The sequence below is a fragment of the Ips typographus genome, linkage group LG1 (assembly GCF_016097725.1).
Source record: "Ips typographus isolate SLU linkage group LG1, UJ_Ityp_2.0, whole genome shotgun sequence".
NCBI lineage: Eukaryota > Metazoa > Arthropoda > Insecta > Coleoptera > Curculionidae > Ips > Ips typographus.
The window spans coordinates 11,241,628-11,263,840 of record NC_138422.1 but is presented as its reverse complement, the minus strand read 5'-3'; the positions used below and the strand labels follow the sequence as shown (position 1 = coordinate 11,263,840).

The 22,213-nt window shown below is 34.1% G+C and overlaps 3 protein-coding genes across 11 annotated transcripts in view; 1 reads left to right on the top strand and 2 right to left on the bottom strand.

The window, feature by feature from the left end:
• The window catches only part of LOC145734238 (uncharacterized), a 102,601-nt gene that overhangs the window by 9,508 nt on the left and 70,880 nt on the right, over nucleotides 1–22,213 (bottom strand). For 4 of the 9 annotated variants that reach the window (XM_081987502.1, XM_081987551.1, XM_081987522.1 and 1 more), the window contains 3 exons: nucleotides 14,122–14,291; nucleotides 5,894–5,962; nucleotides 771–845 (listed from right to left, as the gene is read on the bottom strand). In XM_081987502.1, coding sequence (XP_081843628.1) covers nucleotides 771–845; nucleotides 5,894–5,962; nucleotides 14,122–14,291 — 314 coding nt within the window. The remainder of the gene's footprint in view (nucleotides 1–770; nucleotides 846–5,893; nucleotides 5,963–14,121; nucleotides 14,292–22,213) is intronic. The other 5 variants (XM_081987510.1, XM_081987527.1, XM_081987543.1 and 2 more) reach the window with 2 other exon arrangements.
• The window catches only part of LOC145734523 (uncharacterized), a 68,436-nt gene that overhangs the window by 40,742 nt on the left and 5,481 nt on the right, over nucleotides 1–22,213 (bottom strand). The window lies entirely within an intron of this gene.
• Nucleotides 22,043–22,213, top strand: part of LOC145734534 (uncharacterized) — a 36,560-nt gene continuing 36,389 nt past the window's right edge. The window contains exon 1 of the transcript XR_014179437.1: nucleotides 22,043–22,180. The gene's annotated coding sequence lies outside the window, so the exon portion shown is untranslated. The remainder of the gene's footprint in view (nucleotides 22,181–22,213) is intronic.

The window sequence follows — 22,213 nt, the reverse complement described above, 5'->3', positions numbered from 1 at the left end:
ATATAAAACCTTGATACTTTAACCGCCCATTACATAACCTCTCCGCTTTCTTGCTAAATGCCATGCTGTTTGTTCCGTATTTTTTCGAGCCGATAATAGAACGTCGATTACATATTTATGAAATGGAAATTTTTCACTTATAACGTGCTATAAAAAAATCTGTTTATTTCTATACAAAGTTGATTGGCGATGCTGAAAAAAAATATTTACAACGTGAGGAATACGCACACGTGTCCTGTAAATTTTTGACCCCGCCAGGAGCACAAGAGTCGAGTCATTACTTATAATAGCCCATTAAAAACTGCTTCTCTATATAGCGTGCCGATCCTGTTTACCAGATTTTGTGCGTCTTTTGTGCAATTACCGACAGGTGTTTGCAGGGTTAACATGAGGGACAGATGCGCCTTTCCACGTCTCGCATATTTAAAATGCGTTTTTTCGCTCTTTTAATGCGGCTGAGACCAAAAAGAAAAAAATGGCAGCCGACCACTTAGTCACTAACAGTAATCTGATCACGCATAACATTGAAATGTCAATTGATGCAAAACAACGTAAAAATAGATCGGCATGCACATTCACAGTTTTACCGTCGACGTCACAAACATCTGAGTGCATAAACAAAAACAAACGCGTATGGCATTTCTGCGAGGCGATCTACAAATATACAGAATAAGAATAAAAAAATTGTAATGGCCCAAGCGAATGTGTGGAGTTCAAATCCTTAAAGATAATATTATGCTGGATTGCTGACGGTTTAGGAAAGTACGAACCTGAAATTGAGTGGCGTCGTTTTCCCGGACCCTTCTGTAGGAAATGCTTGTATATGCTCAGCGCAACGCCACTCACTGTAAGCCCCATGCAACCATATTAATGTTAAGACAGAGCATTTTTATAAAAAAAGTGAAAATGTTCGTTCTTTTGCATATACAAGGTGGACAAAATAAATCGAACCAAGAGCCATTTTCAGGAATCCTGTATATTAACTATTAACCAACCAGTTGTTGCAGTTTTTCAGAGAGATAGTTTTGAGACGTTTCTTACCCCTACATCAAACCAAAATTTGGGTCAATCTTCAAATAAAGATGAGATAACTAGACATTTTAAACCATGGACAGAATTTAGTACCTGAACCTGAACTGATGCATTTTGGGGGTATATCTTGATCGTTTTAATAACTGTTAACATACTTTCGTAAAATTTCTAAGTAAGAATCTCTTATTCGTTTTGACAGCCTTCAGCTTCTATTTTGAAGCATGATTTTTACTCATTACAGCTTAAATTTTGGATTGAAAACACTATTGTTATATTAAATTTTACGGCTCATATTTTGAATGGGGTCTCATCCCACATAACGTAAAACTGCGTTTCAATGCATGTAAATCGAGAAGCTTAGTCTGAAATGTCGGAATTTGTAGTTTATTTACAAATCGACGGTTTTGCCGCGTATATGACGTAGGCGACTTTCAGCAGTTTTATTGGCTATGGCTGTGTGTTAAAATAATCAATTTTACAGAACATACTACATAAACATTATGTCATCTAATGACAATTTAAGATACTCATGTTAAGGAAAATAGACGGTAATTATTATTCGAATGTGCTTATGTCTTTCCATTGTTTTAATGTCAGAAAAATAAAGCTGTATAAAACCAATTAAAAGTATCTTCAATCTCTTAGACCAGTTTATATAGGAATAAACAAAGCTGTAGAAATTAACAGGTTATGGGCCCAGTCCAGGAAAACCGGAAAAGTAAGCAGTAATTGTCCTGTTGTGAAACGTATTTTGAAAACCTGAAGGATAAGACAAATTATGGCGACAATCCCAAGTAATTTAAGTGTAAAGCCATTTGATGAAAACGGCTTCTCAAATGGGGAATTTCGAGTAAGATTGTGTCTTGAGCAACAAGGTGTTTTGGAAATGTTGGTGAAAGATCCTCCGGAATCAACAGCCACAAATGAACTTGCAGTTTTTAATAAAAACGATATAAAAGCTCGGAATTTAATTGTTCAGTTATTGGCTGATAATGTTCTTGAAATGGTGAAAACCAAAACTACAGCTAAAGAAATCAAGAATGAGTTGAAAGGTACTTTTCAAAAGCAAGGAATCGCAAACCAGGTACATTTGCAGGGTTTGAAAATATCATGATATTTATATAAATATCATATCACATGATATATATTGGATATATATCAGATATATATCCGATATATATCATTTTCAATCTTCATATACTTAGCTATAAAAAATATAAAAAACTAAAAAAATTTTTTTGTTTTATGCTTACTTAAGCTATATTTTGTTTTAACACAAATCCTTTTATAATAACTTATATTATTTCTATACAAAAAAAATAAACTTTTTATTATGCGACTCTGAAAACTATCTATTTCTCGACACACAGTAACAGCTTTACTAATCTCAGACAAATTAGAAAACCAAACTTTGTCATCGTTCAGTAAAGCTGACGTAATATTCTTGATACTTAATATAATAATTTTTTGATGCTTTGAATAACTGAAACCGGTTTTTATTCAATTAATAAAAATATCGAATATATCGGATATATATCAAGCTGTAAATATCAAGATATATATCATGATATTTATCATGATATATATCACTGGATATATATTCTCTGAACCCTGTACATTTGCAGAAGAAATTAAGAAACATGAAATACTTTGGAAAAGGAAAACTCAGTGAATTTCTTTTTGAGTTTGAGAAAACAGTCTCAGAGTTAAAAAACTGTGGTGGAAACATAAATGACACAGAGGTAGTTACACAGTTATTGTCTGCAATGCCAGAGAACTATCAAGTAGTTACCACTGCAATGGATATTATTTTTTGTCAAGGTGAAAGTAACATGTCTCTTGACTTGAAGAACAAATTACTTATGGAGGAATCAAGACAAGAAAAGGTAAAAGAGAAGAATGAAGACACATCACAGCCACATCTTTTTATGGTAGAGGAAATGAAGAAAGAAAACATTTTAGAAAAGGATATAGACATCCAGCAAGTTAGACAGTCAACGACTATCAACTACAAATCGTTATGCATCTCCAGATTATAGAAGCGGTGCGACCTCAAGTAAAAATTTTCAATACAAGTGTCATTATTGTGGTATAAGGGGACACAAAAAATCAGAATGTCAGAAAAATAAAGTGGTATAAAACCAATTAAAAGTATCTTCAATCTCTTTGACCAGTTTATAAAGGAATAAAGGAAGCTGTAGAAATTAACAGTCTGATGGTTGACAGCATCTTCCGATCAGCTGATTTATAACCTCAAAGTCAAGTCACGAGTAAAGTCCGCAGTGTGTAATGTTGCGAAATAACTTTATTAACTTTTTTATTTACTGGACAAAAAGTAATTTGAATCGGTAAAAGTTTACAAACTGGCCACATCAAAGCGGACCTAGAAAAAGCTGATGATAGAAGTGGCTCCTCGCACCTAATTGGTTGAAAACCGTCTACGTCATATCTAGCGGGCGTTTGAATTTTTTTTATTGAATTCTTGTTATGTTTGACCTAGTATTTTGGAAAATAATAAAATACGTATTTCATATTTTTTTGTGTCCTAATCAAATATGAAATAAAAAAAATATGTGGGACGAGCCCAATGCAGGCAATTATTCAAGATTGAAATTGAATTTTAGAGTTTTCTGATCATTTTGACAGCCGTCACTCTTATAACTTTCAGCTTGATTTTTGACTATTACAGCATTTTGAGTTGTATTTTTGAAAATTGAATGTGTGTTTCGCGATTATTTTCACAGACAACAGACAATCCTATATGGTTTTTGAGTCTTTCGTTCGAGACCATTTCCAAGATTGAAACTGGCTTTCAGAGTGCCATGTTCGTTTTGACGGCTTTCAGTTCACATTCTTATAACTTTGAGCTGGATTTTTGATGGTTTGACTGAAATATATTGGAAAGTGACAGTTTTTGTAGAAACATTGTTGCATCTAAAAGAAATCTCCTGGCTACCAGGTTGGACATTTCAAAACTCATATTTCTATTATTTTATATTTAAACTGCATTTACTGGAAATAAGTTTCTACTCGACCTACCTTTCCATTTAACCCATTTAGAAATTACAATCCACATGTGCAGTGTTTATGATTTCTTAAGAGAAAGCAGCTTTCACCTTGTTGCTTTTTTTAACCAATCACAAACTACTAACTTCCAACTGCCGTGAGACTTATGCAAATGCTGCACATGTAGACTTACTGTCAGACTGTAAAAATGTATCTCAAAACGATTCCCTACATAAACATAATGGACCCTTCAGTTACAGAAAATGACTGTTTTTTTGTTTATTTGTCCATCTCTACATTTAAAAAGTTTTAACTAAACCCGAGATGGTGTAATAATATTTAAAGGAGCTACTTGAAGTGTGTTTCATTTTCTTTCTGGTAATAGCTACTGCAAACTTTAAAAACTTCATTAATAGGAGACATTTAAACAGCACTTATCTGGCGGTGATGCCTTATGTCGGGTTTCATTTAAACGGTACTGTGAAACGTGATATGCAATTAGCTCGAAAGAGAAAAAAAAAATCGATGTTCCACTGTTGTCTGTCGGCTCATTTATGTAGCTTTAACAGGTGACAGGCAAACAATTAACATCTTGCTCGTTACAAAGCGTTGTTAACAGTTTATAAACAAAATCAAATCAAACTCTCATGAAGGATAAATCCCTGTAACGTTACGTTACTTTAAAGACATCATCAAAGAAAATATGACAAAGGATACACATCCATTTTTAATAAATATTAATTAGTTACTGTAAGTTATCTAAGACTTTAATTTACTTTTATTTTAAGTGAAAATTCGTTAATCAATCAGTAGTGTTCGAATATCGCTTCGGTGCAATCGGGGGTTAAAATGTTTTTTTGAATAAATCACTTTTTTGAATTCTCCTTACTAACTGTCTGTATGGATATTTGTCCCTTTTTAAGATTGAATGACTGTTTATTGAATTCTTTTTTTATATAAAAACCATCGCTAAACACATAAAACCGTACATTTACATGTGAAACTATAATTTTGTAACAGTTGTGACACAAAAGGTTTTTTAAATGTTGTTCAAAACTTAAAGTGAGTGAAATTTAAAATTGAGTTATTTTAAATCAAATAAATCAGTTCTTAAAATCCGCAATTTGTCAGCTCTATTTTTTTCCAAATTATTTATTCAATATAAAGCATTTTTGTTCATTTAGGCCCGGTTGCACAATCACAGTTCAAAGACCGGTTCAGTTGAACTACGACCTATGCCATATCAAATGCATTGCTGCCAAAGTGGCGTTTCTAACTTGAACCGGATTCAAATGTTGTACAACTGGGCATAGGTTAAACGTCAGTCTGAAGTTTAACTAGAAGATTAGATGGTCAATGTTACTTTTAAAGTTTAAACTGCAGATTTAAATTAAGCAGCATCTACCTAACTTTATAACTGATCATGAGCTGTTTTTGACATTTAACCTGGATCTACAAGTGTAGAAATTTCAAAATTATACATAGGAAACCAATGGTAGGAAGAGAGAACCATTAAAAGTCAATTGGGAAAAACGAAGATGACGTAAGTGACATGTGTCAGTTTACCGAAGCGACAGTTAGCCACAAGATATTAATCAGTCCTTCTGTTGACCAACTATCGAATGACACATGCTGAATTTTGTTGCCCTCTTTGCGTTTCTTCTTACCACTGGTTTCCTACGTATACTTTTGACATTCCCTGTAAAAACATCAAAATCAATTAAAAAACTCAATGAAAATCGACACCACATTAAAAAATGATGATCCGTGTTAACATTGTTAACTGCATGTTATGAACCAACAATAAGCAGAACCAACAAAAACATCAAACATTTAACGCCACAATAACTCATACCGGTGCTCATACTGCTACCAGGAGCCGAAGTAACAGGCGGTGTTACAGTAGATTCAGAAGTGGAGGACTCTGTAAAGGGCCAAAAAATTAACGTTAGTTCTAGTTTTTGGGGTAAACAAGTAGAAAAAGTGAATGCGCAGCTGCTGTCTGTATGTTAATAGTTACATTGTTACATGATACGTCAAGGGTATGTAAAGTTTATAACTCACAAAAATGGTTTAATGGTTACACTTATTTCCACTAAAACAAAGTTGTTAAATACAATTTCCGTAACATTTTGTCCGTCAAATGCAATATAAAAATTCATTGTCCTAATTTATAAAATTACCGTATTTTGTTTTAATTGAAATTAACAATACAGTCTACTATTATTACAGTAAACATATTTGAATTTCGTTGGTTAAAATATAGCAGGCAAACCTTTGTACCTGCTAAAAATATCAAATACTCGTATACAATGTAATTATTGAGATGCATATAAAAAACAACCCTGTGTATATTGCCAAAATATTAATTACCAAGTATACGACATACAAGTTTGGGTGTAGTTTCAAACTAGATGGGGGAGTTCTTTCTACACACGTCACCCATATAGGAAACAAAGGGTTTCAGTCCGTACGGGGCACTTTTTCACTTCGACGAGGGCGGGAAAGTTAATTAATCAACGGGAATTCAATTAGAGGACGGGCAAATCGATCCCCCCCCGTTTCGAATTGGGTCAGATAGAGTAGTAGAGGCTCCATTGCAACGTAGTACGGTATTTAGGGCACTATACACCGTCCGGAAATGGGGACGCGTTCCCCGTCTCTGACCCTGAACGGAATGGCTTATTTACGACCCGGTGGTCAATATCCGTGTCTGGGATTAGCCGCCCCAATTTCACTTTATTGGAGTTAGCAATATGAATGAGAATCTGCTGACAAGAATGTAAGGCGAGAGTGACAAGATAAAACCGCCTTTCCACCCAGCACCACCCAATTTTTAAATAAAAACAACATTAGCAGCCCTTTCACGTAAACTGCCGCGTTGGTGTTGTTGTCTACTTCTACGAACAAAATTGAATTTGCCGGCGATTTATTAACAGTTTCCTCCTCTTCCTTTCGCACGGTTGGCCGCAGATTAACGAGCTGTTATAAAAACCCCCCAATAAAACAAAAATATGCAGTAAACAGGCGCGTGTAGACAGGGGCGTCCGCTTATCCGACACCCCCTAGTTACGCTCGACGAAAACCCAGTCAAAACAACTTTTTTCCATTCCCCGTTAAGATTTGTTTGAACGAAACTGGAAAAGACTTCTTTTTCTAAATGGTCTGTGACCTTCTTGATTCGATGTAATATTAATTTTGTTGACTGTCTGTACGGAAAACCGTTACACAGAAATGCCGACTGGCACATCAAAGAGAATTTAGAAAGATGTAGAAAAGTTGTTTATTTTATTCCAGAGAAAATTCGGATATTGACGAAATTGTAACTGCTAAATCAGAATTTGAAATTTGTTTTTCTAGTAATTTCACTCTACTTTTATTGCTATCAATTCAAAAATCAAGAGGACTTTTTTTGGACACTATATGGGCATCACGTACTACGAAGAGTTGTATACATTTGGGAGATTTTTTCATATTTTTTTATTACTTTAATGTGTAGCATATCTGTGTAATTGAATCTACCTTTACTTTACCATGTATGGTTTTTCTTTGTTTCAATTTCAAAAGTATTATACTGTTGTATTCGTACTGTCTGCTCTGATTAATTTGTGGGATAGGACCATTTTCGTTAGACCTATTGTTTACGCAAAATATCAAATAAAAAAAAACTAAAAACGTGATAAGTTTTAAGGTTTTTTTGACATTCGAATTTATTGAGCTTTTTCCATACATACAGGGTGTTACAAATTCGATGCATTAGCATTGCTATCTCAGAAACTATAGTTGATAGAGCTTTAGTTAAATAAATTTAAATAATTTGGTAAAGAAAAAATCACAAAATTTTCATTACTCCGGAGATATCCGACCAAAACCGAAAAAGTCAAATTTCTATTTTATTTTTTTACCACTTTATTAGCGATTATTTTGTAAAATCAATAGCACCTTGTGGAGGCACTTTTTTATGCTCTTCAAGAAAACAGCTTTAGTTTTCAGCTCTGACGTTTCGTTTTTTAGATACCATCATCAACTTCAATTTTTCAAGTACCTAAACTTTTTATTTCGTTTTTTAGTAGCTACAGACCTTCTGAATCCAATGATGTGTCACACTTTTCAAAAAAGTATATCTAGTGTATTACGTATTTGGTACTTGGTACTAAGTTTTTTAAATAAATTAAGCAATTGAAATTGATATGTTGTCATAATAAGTAGATAATTTAGTTTGATATAATTTAATAATTAGTTTCATTGCTCTTTCGAGGTTGAGTTGATGAAACAGCTTAAACTTTATTTTTAGTGTTAAAAAGAGCAACACCTAAATCTTAAATCATGTCAATCTAAATTATCTACTCATTATGACAAGATATGAATTCCAAATGCATTTAAAAAAGAACAAGTCCCTAAGTACACTAGGTACAATTTTTTGACAAGTGTGGCACATCGTTAGTTTTGGGAGGTCTGTAGCTACTAAAAAATCAAATAAAAAGTTCAGGTCCGTATTTGAAAAATCGAAGTTGATGATGGTATCTAAAAAACAAAACGTCGGAGCTGAAAACTCACAGACACTTACTTAATTTAAATATTATTGAATACATATTCATCGAAATTAATGGTAAAACAAAATTTCAAAATTTTTATAATGTTTTTTGTAGTTTAATGAATTATTTATTAAGTTGTGCTGATATTTAATGTAAAATTTCTAAACTATAATAAGAAAATCTATACTTTTACAAAAACTGTTTCAAGTAAGTACTCAAAATATAATTTTGTCTTTCACTAATAATAATCAGTATATTATTTCATTTAATTTTTCATGTTTGAATTATTATTTTTTTACTTTTGATGGCTAAAGGCAGTTTCATGTCACAACTGCCTATTGTGAATATATTTCGATCTGTCACAAAGGTGGTAACTGTCAAATACAACTCCATGAAGCTGTCAAACTGTAAAACATTGTTTAAAGGCAGTACAATGTACAGGGTGCTGCATTTTCGATGGTTTTACGGGGTACAGAGAAAACGGTAATAGATAGAAAAAAAGTAGCATACGTGTTCTGATCTCTTTTTCTGAGCTGAGATGACTGGCGTAAAGTGGGCGGCGCAAACTTCTTTTGTTTCAAAGATACGAGGGGTTTTCGAAAATTGGTAATTTTTGAACAGCTTCTGTATTTCAGTTGCTCTTAAAGTTATCAAAAAAGGAAAAACGGTTTCCGGTAGAATCCAATGGCGTAGTCAGTTTTTTTCTATTACGTTTAGTTTCTGACATGACAGTAAGTTATATTTTTTTAAATGATTGACGACCTATTTATTTTAATCATATTTCAATTTGTTTTAAAATTCTATTATTTCATTAAAATACAAAACCGCGTACAACGCACCAAACGTGATAACAAAATCGTCACATTGTGTTTATGTAAGTAATACAAAAACACTACGTATGTGTTACCAGTTAAACAAATAGGTTACGTTGTAATATGCGTATAGACGGCGTTCTATAAATCAACCGAAATACCCTTATAAATCAATTACGCAACCAACCGAAGCGGCTAAACTTTTAATTCGATAAGAGTTATATCCGCAAACTGGAAACGTCTGCCTTGCGACTAAACGCCGACAAATCCGGAAACTTCGGTTTGCAGCCGTCGTATCGCCCAGATTTAAGCGCACCTGATAATCTACTACTACTACTACTCCACTGGAAAAACGACCGAAAAGTGGAACAAACCGTTTTTTCTACAGTTTACGGCAAAAATTGCAAACCCATGTGTGTGTGTGTGTGTGTATACGACAAAATACGCGAGCTCAGACGCTGACGATGCGCTTCTCCTATTGCCCATTGACGTCATTATCGCCCCGGCACGTGGACGATTTCGTACACGGGTGCTTAAGCCACGGCTATATTGCATATAGATTGAACTTACCGGGGCCATGCTAAAAATATCCACTTAAATCAGCCTAAGCACTGTAATCTGTACTAAATGTCACACGAACGCAAACCCATTCAATACTACGTTTAAGTTGAAATCAATTAATAAACAAACTTGGCCAATTTAATGCGAATAATTTTTTACAAATAGTTTTGATCAATAATGACTATCACATTAATGCGTTTTGGGTTGTGCCTTGGACGTTCGTTATACTTTACTTTTGGGAGAGTGAGGTTATTGCGCAAAATGGATGGATTTTATAAACGTTTTTTGAAGAGTGTGTAATAAAATTTGGAATTCCTGTTTCTATTTTGTCAGAGTTTGGTTGCAATTCCTCCTCAACTAAAAATCAAAATTATAATATGTCCTCAGCCTGAATTAATTCATTAAAAAATGATGATGATGATTATCCATAAAGACATAAACATCTGTTTTGACGGTCTGGTTTAATGCTACGTAGGATAACGTAGTGAATCCTTCTAAAGGAATCACCAATTTCTTCCACCAAGTCGACCTCCCCTTATACACACTTTCTTTTAAAAATACTCTTGTCCTACATAACCTATATTAATGACGACATCCATTAAACTCACTCTAGTTACGGTTTGCAGCGTTTGGCAACATGTATAAGTTGTTGAAAATGTTACGTCACTACTTAACTAATCATTATAATTTTTTTTCCTCAGTTCGTAAGATGAAGTGTTTCAAGACTCGTTTCTAGTACCACTTTCGACTAAAAAAATGCGATTTCTTTGTTAATAATTGCGTCTTATTAATAGTAGAAATTTGCAGATATTACAAACGTTTGACACACAGTAAAACCATAATGTAAAATAAACATTTGATGGTTTAAAAATAGCCGAATCACTCAAATAGGTTTTATAAGGTAAAAAAAGTATAAATTAGATTCAAACAAAAACCGGTTACTTTTTTAAAAAAAATTGCAATTTGCTGTCAAAATGTGTGGTAAAATCCATATCATACAACCATCATGGTGTACCCAGTGAATTTGATTGGTCATGTGTAAATACAAAAAGTCAGTTCAATTAAAGTTTTGACTTACTGGTGTATTGAAAAAGTCTACACCATTTACACATGTAGTTTAGAAAATATCACTTGGATTTTAAAAATATAAGTTGGATTTCAGAATCTATAACTTGTATTTCATTATCGTAAATTTGGTTTTAGAAAACATAAGTTGTATTTCAGTTTGTCACTTGTATTTCAGAAAAGGTCACTTGTATTTTAGAACGCGTTATTTTAATTTCAGATTTTTTTGTGTTTCTATGTGGTTATTAGTTCATTGTTTTTTTTATATCACTTTAAGCAAAAAAACCCGCCCATCGAGTATTAATTTATATAAAATATACAGTGTGTCCCATAACTATATGACAATCTCTCGGGGGCATGCAGGGGAGGTCAAAATAATACGATTTGTTCATATAATTTTTTTTTAAAGCCACTCGTAAGGGAAATTTCGAGCCCCAAAGAACTGCCTTCCAATTAACGTTTTTGGCCGTAACTTTTGAAACTTTGTATATTGTAATGATTATTGGGTTTAATGTTTTATCGAAAGAGACCTTCTATTTGACATGAAAACCAGGTATCTCGTCTTCGAAAGGCAGGAACTAACTGGACCTAAGACACAATTTGCTTAAACTTTGACAGCTGTCATTATTTTCAGCTGCAAACGCCATTAATGGATACTCTTGACATTTTTATTGAAAAATTGTACTCTTCCTTTATTTCGATAAAATAAATGGTTTTCGAGATAAATCGATTTTTCATTGAACTGCTTAAACCACAATGTTATTAAAAATATTCGTTTAACTATTTACTTTTTTTACTTATTTACTGTTTTTTTATTTACTTTTTTTGCTCAACTTTAATTTTCCAAATTACAAATGACCATGTCTAAAATCCAACTGCTCTTTTCTCTAATACAAGTGACTAATCTGAAATACAAATTGCAATTTCGAAAATCAAAGTTATTATTCTAAAATTGAAAGTACCTTTTCTGAAATATAAGTGATATTTTTTAAATTCATCTTATGGTTTCTAAAATTCAACTGACGCTTTTTAAACTACATGTGTAAATGGTGTAGAAAAAATAAAAAATGTTTGCCTTTCTTTTTCATGAAAAATTGCGGTTTTATGCACAAGGTCTTTGTAGGTTAAAAACAGTGAGGTTTTGTTTTTTGTTTATCAATCCCAATCCGCTGACCGGTTTCGTCGTATTACGGCTCATCAGAGAGGCTATAGGGCTTGACAACCAGAGAACAAAACCTTCATTCCAATATAGTCAACTGGATGCCAGAAATGATAGTTGCTGTGCAACATCTGATGACATCTGTACTCAACTCTATATGAGTTAGAAAGTACAAATGGTGTTCCCAAATCTAGGAACAGCCCAGCCCCATTAATGCCGCATCATTCGGTAAACACCGATCTGATTGGTTAAAAATAGTGAAGTTTTGTTTTTTGTTTATCAATCCCAATCCTCATAGCCTCTCTGATGAGGCGTAATACGGCGAAACCGGTCAGAGGAACACCATTCGTACTTTCTAACTCATAAAGTTGAGTACAGATGTCACTAGATGTTGCACAACAACTATCATTAAATCTTCCTAGTTAGCAAACTTATTAAAAACACTATTGTATAAGGTCTGTTCGTAGAGAGAATCTCCAACTAGTAATCAGAGAAATAGATAGGTACATTCATGGGTCAGAAGTCAGAAAACGTCATAGTCACGTGAGCATTCAACCAATGAAACTTGACATTTACTGTTTCTGAGTTGGAAACCAGTCAGGGATTGCCTCTGCGAACAGACCTATTGTGTCACCAAAACCTGTCAAAATTCAAAACTACAATGAAACTAAATGCCTCCAACCAGATACGCTCTTCCTATTTCTCATTATACGAATTAAATGAACTAAGTCGAGAGAATTCTTGGGCTTCCACAAAAAAAATATTACAGTAAATCAATCTGTCGATATACAACAAACAACACAGTTTGTGTTGACACTGTATAGTTCAATTTAAAAATAACTGTATAGTAAGATTTTCAATCCACAACACAATAAACCAACTAACTAAATAAGACAGGGCCTAACAAAAATGTCGCGCCTGACAGAAAAATATCCGTCTGAGCCGTTAACGAAATCCCACCTTGAGGGGTAATTAGTGTACGAAAATAGCAGAAGCAAACAATCGCGGTGCCGAAAGTCTCGATCTGAGTCTCGACCGCCCTCCATAAAAACCTGGAAAACATCGAATCCGTAATGGAAAAGAATTCATTCGACCCTGGTAAACCGAAAACGGCGCGGGGCCAAACCAAGGGCGCCCCATTTACGTCCTACGCGTTTTCCACGTGTCTGGCACCCACCTACCCCCCAAAATGCGGTCGCGATGGCCCTAGATTTTTGGGGGAGGAATCTCCCGGGGGGGCAAACGCGGGGAGAAGGAAACGCAATAGAGAAACACGAGCCGGATGTTTGAACTTGGGCGTTGAAAACACGCAATTTGGGGGGGTGAGAGAGACAAACAACAGGAGAGCCACGTGGGTCAACTTGCAAGATTGTTAATGAGTTTTTCGGGTTAGTTTTGTGTGTTAGAGCTTTTTACTGGCACTCCTTATGTATCTACTATACTATCTACAGTATGTACCGGATGTCCTTAATTTTATACCACCAAACATGTGTACTGAATTTGCATGATAAATAATTCGACACCTGTTGTGCAAAATCCTCGGTATTTGTATGGCACAAAATGCTTGTCATTACAGACACTTGTCAATCGACCTTTCTTAAGCAAGTAATTCCAAAGTGAGTCGTTTACACAGTCGCTTTGCCGTATTAAAATAATCCAAAGTATAGAAAAATAAACATGGAGATCTATAGAAAAAATATGTTAAATTTTAAGTGTGGAAATCGAGTTGATTGTTTGAATTCTGGTATAAACGTAATCATTTCCTTGAGCGTTGATGTGTTAGTTGATATAGACATTCACTCCCGAAAAACAGCATATACTGCTCACATTTTTGGTGATATGTTCTAGTCAGATTCACCAAGCAATTAACAGCAAAAACCATGAGTGGGACACCCGGTACAAAGTAAACTAAATTAGTACTAGTAGTAGTAATATAGTTCATCATTCTCACCTTGCGGTAGTTGTTTTGAAGAGGTGAACAGATTAAATTTCTTCGTTGCACCCTTTGAAGGTTCCGTGGCGCTTGCCGACCTCAACCGCCCTTTGGGCGGAAAATCCCAAAAGTCGGCGGTGTTGCCGCCAGTACCGCTTTGCATTACTTCCCTGGCCAATCTGAATCGACTGTAAAAAAAATAAAACATTACCAAAATCGTATTTTACACAGGAACGATAATAGCACATAATAGATTGACGCGTGTATGTCGTCAATAACGCCGCCTGACGCCCTCTGATTTGTACGGTTTTTAAGGTGAAAAACGTGGAAAAAAATACAGAGAATTACGTCATTTCACGAGTGTAAAACCGTATTGTTTCGACGCCTGTTTTTATAGTTATTGGGTCGTTACGCTTTTGTTTTGATGCGGTTTGCGTGCTAACGAAATGGTTTAACGTATTTTTTTTTCAATCAAAATTGTCGCCATAAATTACCTTAAAAGTGCCGAACCAAGCTACATTGTTGGAACTGGGAACCTGTGTGGCTGCACACCCACAGACAAAAAATTAAAACTTGTTAATTATTTTTGACAAAAATGTGTTTTGCTTATTCTCTCTAGTTGTTGCTTATATTATGTAATTTTCTTGACTGGAATTTAATGCAATAGCTAAACTTCAAAAATATAGTTGTATTCAAATTTGTCAACTTCATGATCAAGGAAAAAACAATCCACAAATCGATGGTTCTGAAATTAGAAAGAGATTAGAAACATTGATAACAGAGAATTTAAGAAATTGGAATTAATATAGATTAGAAACAAAACAATTTTTAATAAATAAACTGATTTAGAACAAGATTCATTTAATTTTCACAGTTGAACATACAAAGTAAAATTTATATTGACGTTTATTTTTGGTGTAAAAAAGTGTGTCAAGTACAGGTTGACCTGCTGTTTTTTTTTTAGTTTACGACCCTATTGGCAAAGTTAAACAAAATCTAGGTCTGAATTTTACATCCTTTTTCTAATGGCGTTTGAGTGAAATTTATAAGAGTTTAAATAAAAAAGTTACAATCATTCAAAAATTGAAAAATGTGTTTTTGTAAAAAGTGCAATTTTGTTAATTTTATATTTTGCTCCAACAGGTTCCAATGCACAGCAAAGAGCAAATGTATACCAAAGGATGTTAAACTAAGTGAAATAAGTACCAAAAAAGCACTTTAAATTTTTTAATTTTTCAAAAAAATTAAAAGAATGGGGGTATTATGTAGGGGTATTAGGGGTCTTTTTTCATACTTTTTGAAATTTAATATATCGGTAACATGAAGAGCTAGAGAGGCCAGTTTTGGCTCATTTTGTTGTTTTTTTTTATCCTTTTTTTAATGGCGTTTTAGTGAAATTTATAAGAGTTCATTCCAAAAACGGCACTAAACAACACACAAGTACAAAACTTTAGACCCATTACACTTCTTCCTGTATTGAGCAAAATGTTTGAAAATATTATAAAGATTAGACTACAACACTTAATTGGACAACACATACCGCCATACCAATTCGATTTTAAACCTAAGCACTCAACTGTTCACCCCTTGTTCATACTAACTAACAACATTCTAACTAAGCATCTTGAAAACAATAAATCAGCAAGTCTCTTTATGGACATCAATAAAGCATTTGACAGCATATGGCACAAAGGACTACTATACAAACTACACAAACTGAACACATCTAAATACTTAATCCACATTATTAGAAACTTACTGGAAAACAGGCAACTAGAAATACGTATAGACAGCACCCTTTCCTTTCCTTTTATTCCTGAACAAGGACTACCACAAGGGTCGCCTTTATCACCCTTTCTCTATAATATCTACTGCCATGACATATACAACCACAATCAACTTGACAAAAACTACATAAGCAAACATGACTACATTCTACAATATGCTGACGACACTGCACTCATAGTTCATGCCAAAACTACAGCAAAAGCTGTAGAAGATCTTCAGACATTAACAGACAACACGACGGCATGGTTCTACAAATGGAGATTAACACCAAACCCCACAAAAAACCAACTACTCTTACCAAATCCTACAATAACAGCAGACGGTAACGTAACTACACCAAGACCAGAAATAAAATACTTAGGGATAACACTTGACCAAAACCTCAAATTTACAAAACATGCACAAAACGTGAGAACTGAAATTATTAAACGAACTAAACATTTCAGAGCTCTTACGTACAAGAACAGAGGTTTAAGCACAAAAATGCGACCAGCAAAACAAAAAAACACATACAAACTACAGAACAAATTGCACTTAGACCAATAACCAAGATTAGACACCTTCGAAACCCGCTACATAACCCATCTAACAAATTACTCTACGAACGGACACAAATGACAAAAATAACAGAACGATTAACAAAACTAGAAGCAAAATGGAAAGGCAACCCCCACAACTGGACAATAATAACCCCCCTCTCCCTCACAAGACCAACTAGACAATCTCGCTACGCCTTTCCCCAATATACTCTGTTGGAGCATTTTACCTAAAAAACGGAACGGACTGTTAATTTTAACTTTTTTTTGGTAAAACATTTTTTTTTAATATGTAAATATTTATGTAAATACATTAAGCTTTGTTTCTGTTACATTGGCAGAAAGACCATTGTAGGTATCCTTCTTCTAATGGCGTTTTAGTGAAATCTATAAGAGTTCAAATAAAAACGTTACAATCATTCAAAAGTGGAAAAATGTCAGTTTTTGTAAAAAATGCCAAAGGATCTTAAACTTAAAGTACAAAAAGTACTTTAAATTGTAAAATGTGGGTTGCTAGTGCACACAGTTAGTTGAGGGCAAATTACGGATTTTCTTACCAATAGATTTCCATTTTTAGAAATAACTTTTAATTTTGCATAGTTTTTCAGATACCGTCATTTTTATACGCTGAACTAAAACTGTTTAAACTGACTTTCGTTGTCAGTTGTCACATTGGAAAACAGTCTAAGCTAAAGTACACTTTTGAACAAAAATAACGTTAGAAATCTAGATTAAACAGAGGATATAAAACGTAAAAACGATAAAAAGCAGTGAACGGCAAGGTCTCAAATTTTTTTCAACCTCGGCAAGTGTTTCTTTTTGCCAATTTAAATATCGGTGCTACGTCCGAATTAATTTCGACGGCTGGAAACCGACATTTTGCAAAACAACTTTATTTTTATCGACGAAAATTGCGTTCATAGTGGCATCAGTGGCGTAGGCTTTGTGCTACTATACGCTCCTAATATGGTAACTATTTATAGTTTTCGGTTCGCCAAGAATTTAATTTGACAAGGTTACAAATTTTTAAATTAAGATGACAGGAAACAACTGAATGTTAATGTTGTTGGCCCGAGGATTGGATCTTTAAAAACAGTTTTAATATGTTAATACTATTGTGATTTAGCAGGAGGTTGATGGCTCCATAAATAAAAAAATAACTACGCCTCTGTCAGTTGTTTACCAGACAGAAAATAACAAATAAATTCATCATAATTCAATTTATTCGAGATTCGAAAACAGCTGATGGCGTAAGATAAGCGAGCGGAGATAGGCGAAAACCGACTCGGGTGATATAAACACTTCTAATTGTTTCAAATTTTTTCCGGTGACGTTCGCCAAAACGTTTCCGCGATCCCTCATTGTCAGGCCCGAATTTAACTAACCCCGTTAAAACCAATTTTCCTTAATTCTTTGGTCGCGGCCGTGTTCGTAAGGTTCCAGAGATACGGCCGCAATAAATCAGCACGTTATCTGAGCCCCGGCCTGTCAGTTGGCCGCAATAGAGTCACACTTAACAGCGAATTTACATTTATTAAATTAGGCGAAAGAGCCATTTTCTGACCGGGGGGCCATTTGTTTCATGATATTCGTTCGCGAACCGAGCAAGGTGTGTTACTTAATGAGGACGTTTACTAATTTGACTGTCGCTCCGTGTTAATTACGTTCGCCTTAATTTAACGACGACGGCATTGTTATTGCCAAAGAGCTGGAGAAGTTACGACTTGGACGAGGCATTTTAACTAAACTGTCCTACGTTATGTAGTATCCAATAAGAAAGACGCCATCCTGGAAAGAAACACCTCTGAAAGGGCAAGATGGTGGAATTTAACAATTTTGTTTTAACTTTAACTGCTTTATTTAGGAGCTTCACGGTCTTGAAATCTGATGGTCATAAATGCTCAACGTTCTTGGACAAGGATCATGTGAGACATTCTAGAAAAAAGTTTTGAAATTTCATTACTGAACTGATTTCAGGGGATAGTTCCACAACAGTTCAAAACAATTTGCATGTTTAGATCAAATGCACTTTTTTACTAATTCTGCTGATAACAGCGTGCAAATGATTCCAAAATCAGATGAATCAAAGCCAAAACAAAAATATGTTAAGAAGAATATAGGATTCGTCAGTTATGGGTTTGTAACCAAATGACTAAAAGTGGACGCTACAGCAAATATCAAATAAAATTAAAACGACGTCACAGCATTGTCGTCAAAATTTTACCTTTTAAGAATGACGTCATCTTTTTACATCTTTGTTTCTCGCATATCAAACATGTGAAATAAACAATTTTAACAAAAAAGGCACGTTATTAATTTTGTCATCCTGTCAAATTAAAAACGTTGACATTTACTGTCACTTTGATATAAACAAATATCAAAGGCATAAAATAAAAATGATGCGCTACAATGAGCAAGCCCAAATGCTAATTCTAAATGTGATGCTTATTTTGGAGTACGAAAAGAAACAGTTTCCAGATGTCGCAATTGATTATTCCAATGTGTATGATAGAGCATCACAGGCTTTAAAAGTGAGTACTGCTATCCTATGCCGAATGAAAAAGACTGGAATTCCAGCTGACGACTTCTATTTTACCAACATTTGTACGAAAATGTCGGTCAGTAAAACCAAAATAACTGCTTTTATGAAAAACAAAGAAGTTGGTAATGTTGGTATGCCAAATTACTATTTTCCCTTTATTGTGCACAGCACAATAACACAACACAAAATCAATGAACATTAATAATACATTATGTTATTAGGAGTAGAAGAGATATTTAAGTGAGTGCAAGCACACCTATTCACTGAATGAATGATGATTAAACTGAAACTCTCATGATCATGTGATTTTCAAGGCACTTGATTCATCAGTCACTTCTGAACACACTAATTTTTCAAAGCATTTGTAGGTTAAAACTTGTGATCTAATTCCAGACATGCGTGTTTTTTCACCTGCATGACGTCATTCTCAAAGGGTAAAAATTTGACTATAGTGTATGTAGTAGGTTCTTGGGGTCTAGTCCATATAAAAAGACAAAAAACTGACCGAAAAGTGTAAAACAGGACAAGGCTAACAAACAATAGTAAAACAACTTACATTTAACACAAATTAACAAAATAGTAAAGATGTTGAATGCTTGAATATGCCGAAAGAAAAAGTCAACAATTTTGCATGAGAACCGGGTGAACACAAACTTATCTCTTTCTCTTTGTTTTTTAAATAATCTGTGTTCGTTCAATCGTGTTGCGATTAACACGAGGTGAAAGTTCAAGACGAACATTACCGCTTTTGCAGTCGCTGAAACTCCAAAAATGACAAAGATAGGTAATTTTGGTGCAATTTCAGTAGATCACATGCAGTATTTCAAACTTTATGAACAAAGACAAAGAGAGAGAAAGAGAGAAGAGAGTCATAATATAACTAGTAATTATCATAGGAAAAATGACAAAAAAAAGATGAAAATCACTGGACACAGAATAGTATATTACATAACTAGTGCTGTAAGAAGTCATGGAATCCTTGAATTACTTGTTCTTAAAATAATGATTTATGGTGATATTACAGTTATTAAGAACAAATGGCGTATCGTTTTTTTAGCTTGTTGAGACTTAAGCAAGTGTTACATTATTGCTATTATATACCTCAGTTGAATTATTATTAGTATCAGAAGTAATAATACTTTCAGTAGCATTACTTGATGTGTTTGCTATTGCAGATGATATTCTAGAATTCTACTCGAACAGGAATCCATCTAATATACTTTGATAAAGCAAGAAATGGAAACGAAATCAATTTTCCCCAGCATTAGAACAATTAGTTTTTGGCCGATCTTAAAACTGTGCGCTTTTTTACAGCTTTATAATATAACAATATACCAATAGCAAACTGCAACTGTGCGTAAAGAGGGTCATTACGTAATGGAAAACCATGCAAAAAATCCTTTTACCTACGACATCAGTGTAAATAGCTATTTACGCATAGTTTTCCGTTACGTAATGAACCTCTTTACGCACAGTTGTAAAAAAACGCACAGCTGTAAAAAAAGCGCACAGTTTTAAGATGGTCCACAAACTATCGCTCTAATGCTGGGAAAAATTGATTTTGTTTACATTTCTTCCTTTATCAGAGTATATTAGATGGAGATCATTTCGTAATGCATTGTTCGTACAGTTTTAAGTAACTACCACTTCATCTAAAATATTATCTGCAATAGCAAACACATCAAGTAATATTACTGAAAGTTTTTCTTTTCTTCTTATTAACTGTAATGTCACCATAAATAATTATTTTAAGAACAACACTAATAATTATTTAAGTAACATGATTTGTGATTTTTTTTTATTACGTTATTATTTTTTTCTTTAGTGGAATAATACTTATGATTAGTACAAATATGATGTTAATACGTTGAAAATATACTTTTTTAATGAAAAGTTACCCTGAATTATATGAATTGCGAAAACAGGACTTTCCATTTGGTCCTAGGTAAAGTATAGTACGTCACACGTGCTCTAAGGCATTTTACGCACTCATAAAATTACACACTGGCCGCTACGCGGCTTCGTGTGTAACTTTTTCCATATCGTGCGTAAAATGCTTCTTACAGCACTAGTTACGTAATATACTATTTTGCACATACTTAACAACTTTGACTTGCGTGCAAAAAAGATGTACTTTTTGCACTTGTTGCATAAATGGCATAAATATGTTCACATTACAAAATTTTCATTTTTTTCTTATTTAAGTGAAGTTTCCAAAATAGGATTTTTCTCCTGGCTCTACAAATAAGAAAAGTAAAATTTCATGGTTAATTTCACAACCTGCGTGAAACAAATATAATTAAAACAACATGCTTCCACCCTAAGCAATTTGATCATATGACATATCCTCCTGCCTGGAGTTTCTAGCAAATACGAGGATATTCTCGATGAATATCTTTAGCCTGCATTAACCTGAATAGTGTTTCATCTTAATTATGTGAGGTTGACGCAATTTGGTTAAAGTTTATAAGTTCCAACACCAGTCATATGAGTCATCCCTATAGAGTTTTCTTTGTATAGAGGTTTAGTGCAAAACTAGTGACATTAGACTAATTTTGCAAACCTAAAACGAAACCTTCATCGACATAATACATATCTAAACTTTTTTATCCACATAATCTGCTATAGTAATAATATGTAATTATTGGCGCCTAATTGTAAGATAACCTGACTGGAAAAAATGCGTGCGTCAGCACTTGGACGTAATGTTTAATTACTCTTTCTGTAAAGTAAGGTTTACACATTAAAGAAACCAACTAATAACTTTTGCTTGTTTAAAGCACTGACTGGCAGAAAAAAAGCGGAAATTCCCATTAGTATGCAAATGGCAGTCGTATCGGAAAAACTGGGATACGCCTGCCGGAATCGGTTTGCGGAAACTAGCAACCAGAAAACACCTCCGGTTTATTTATTGCCCTCTCCATGGTGGAGCAAATTAACATGTAGCACCTCACGCCACATTTCGCCTATTTAATTGGTCGACGTATTTTTAAATAAACAATAACAACGGCGTCTAGACTGTTGAGAGAATGGTTCGGGAGTTGAAAATAGCGCTTAGTCTCCGAGATTAGCGCGTGATATATGGCCGACGAACACGAACTACGCGGTAGACCGAAAAAGTAGCCAATTCATCATCCAGGAAAGTTTTTGACTTCCATAATCGGACGCGATCACTTTAATTGGCTCGGTCCGATGCAACAGAATGCGTCTGGTGCGTAAATACCGCTTCAATGCCATTATATTG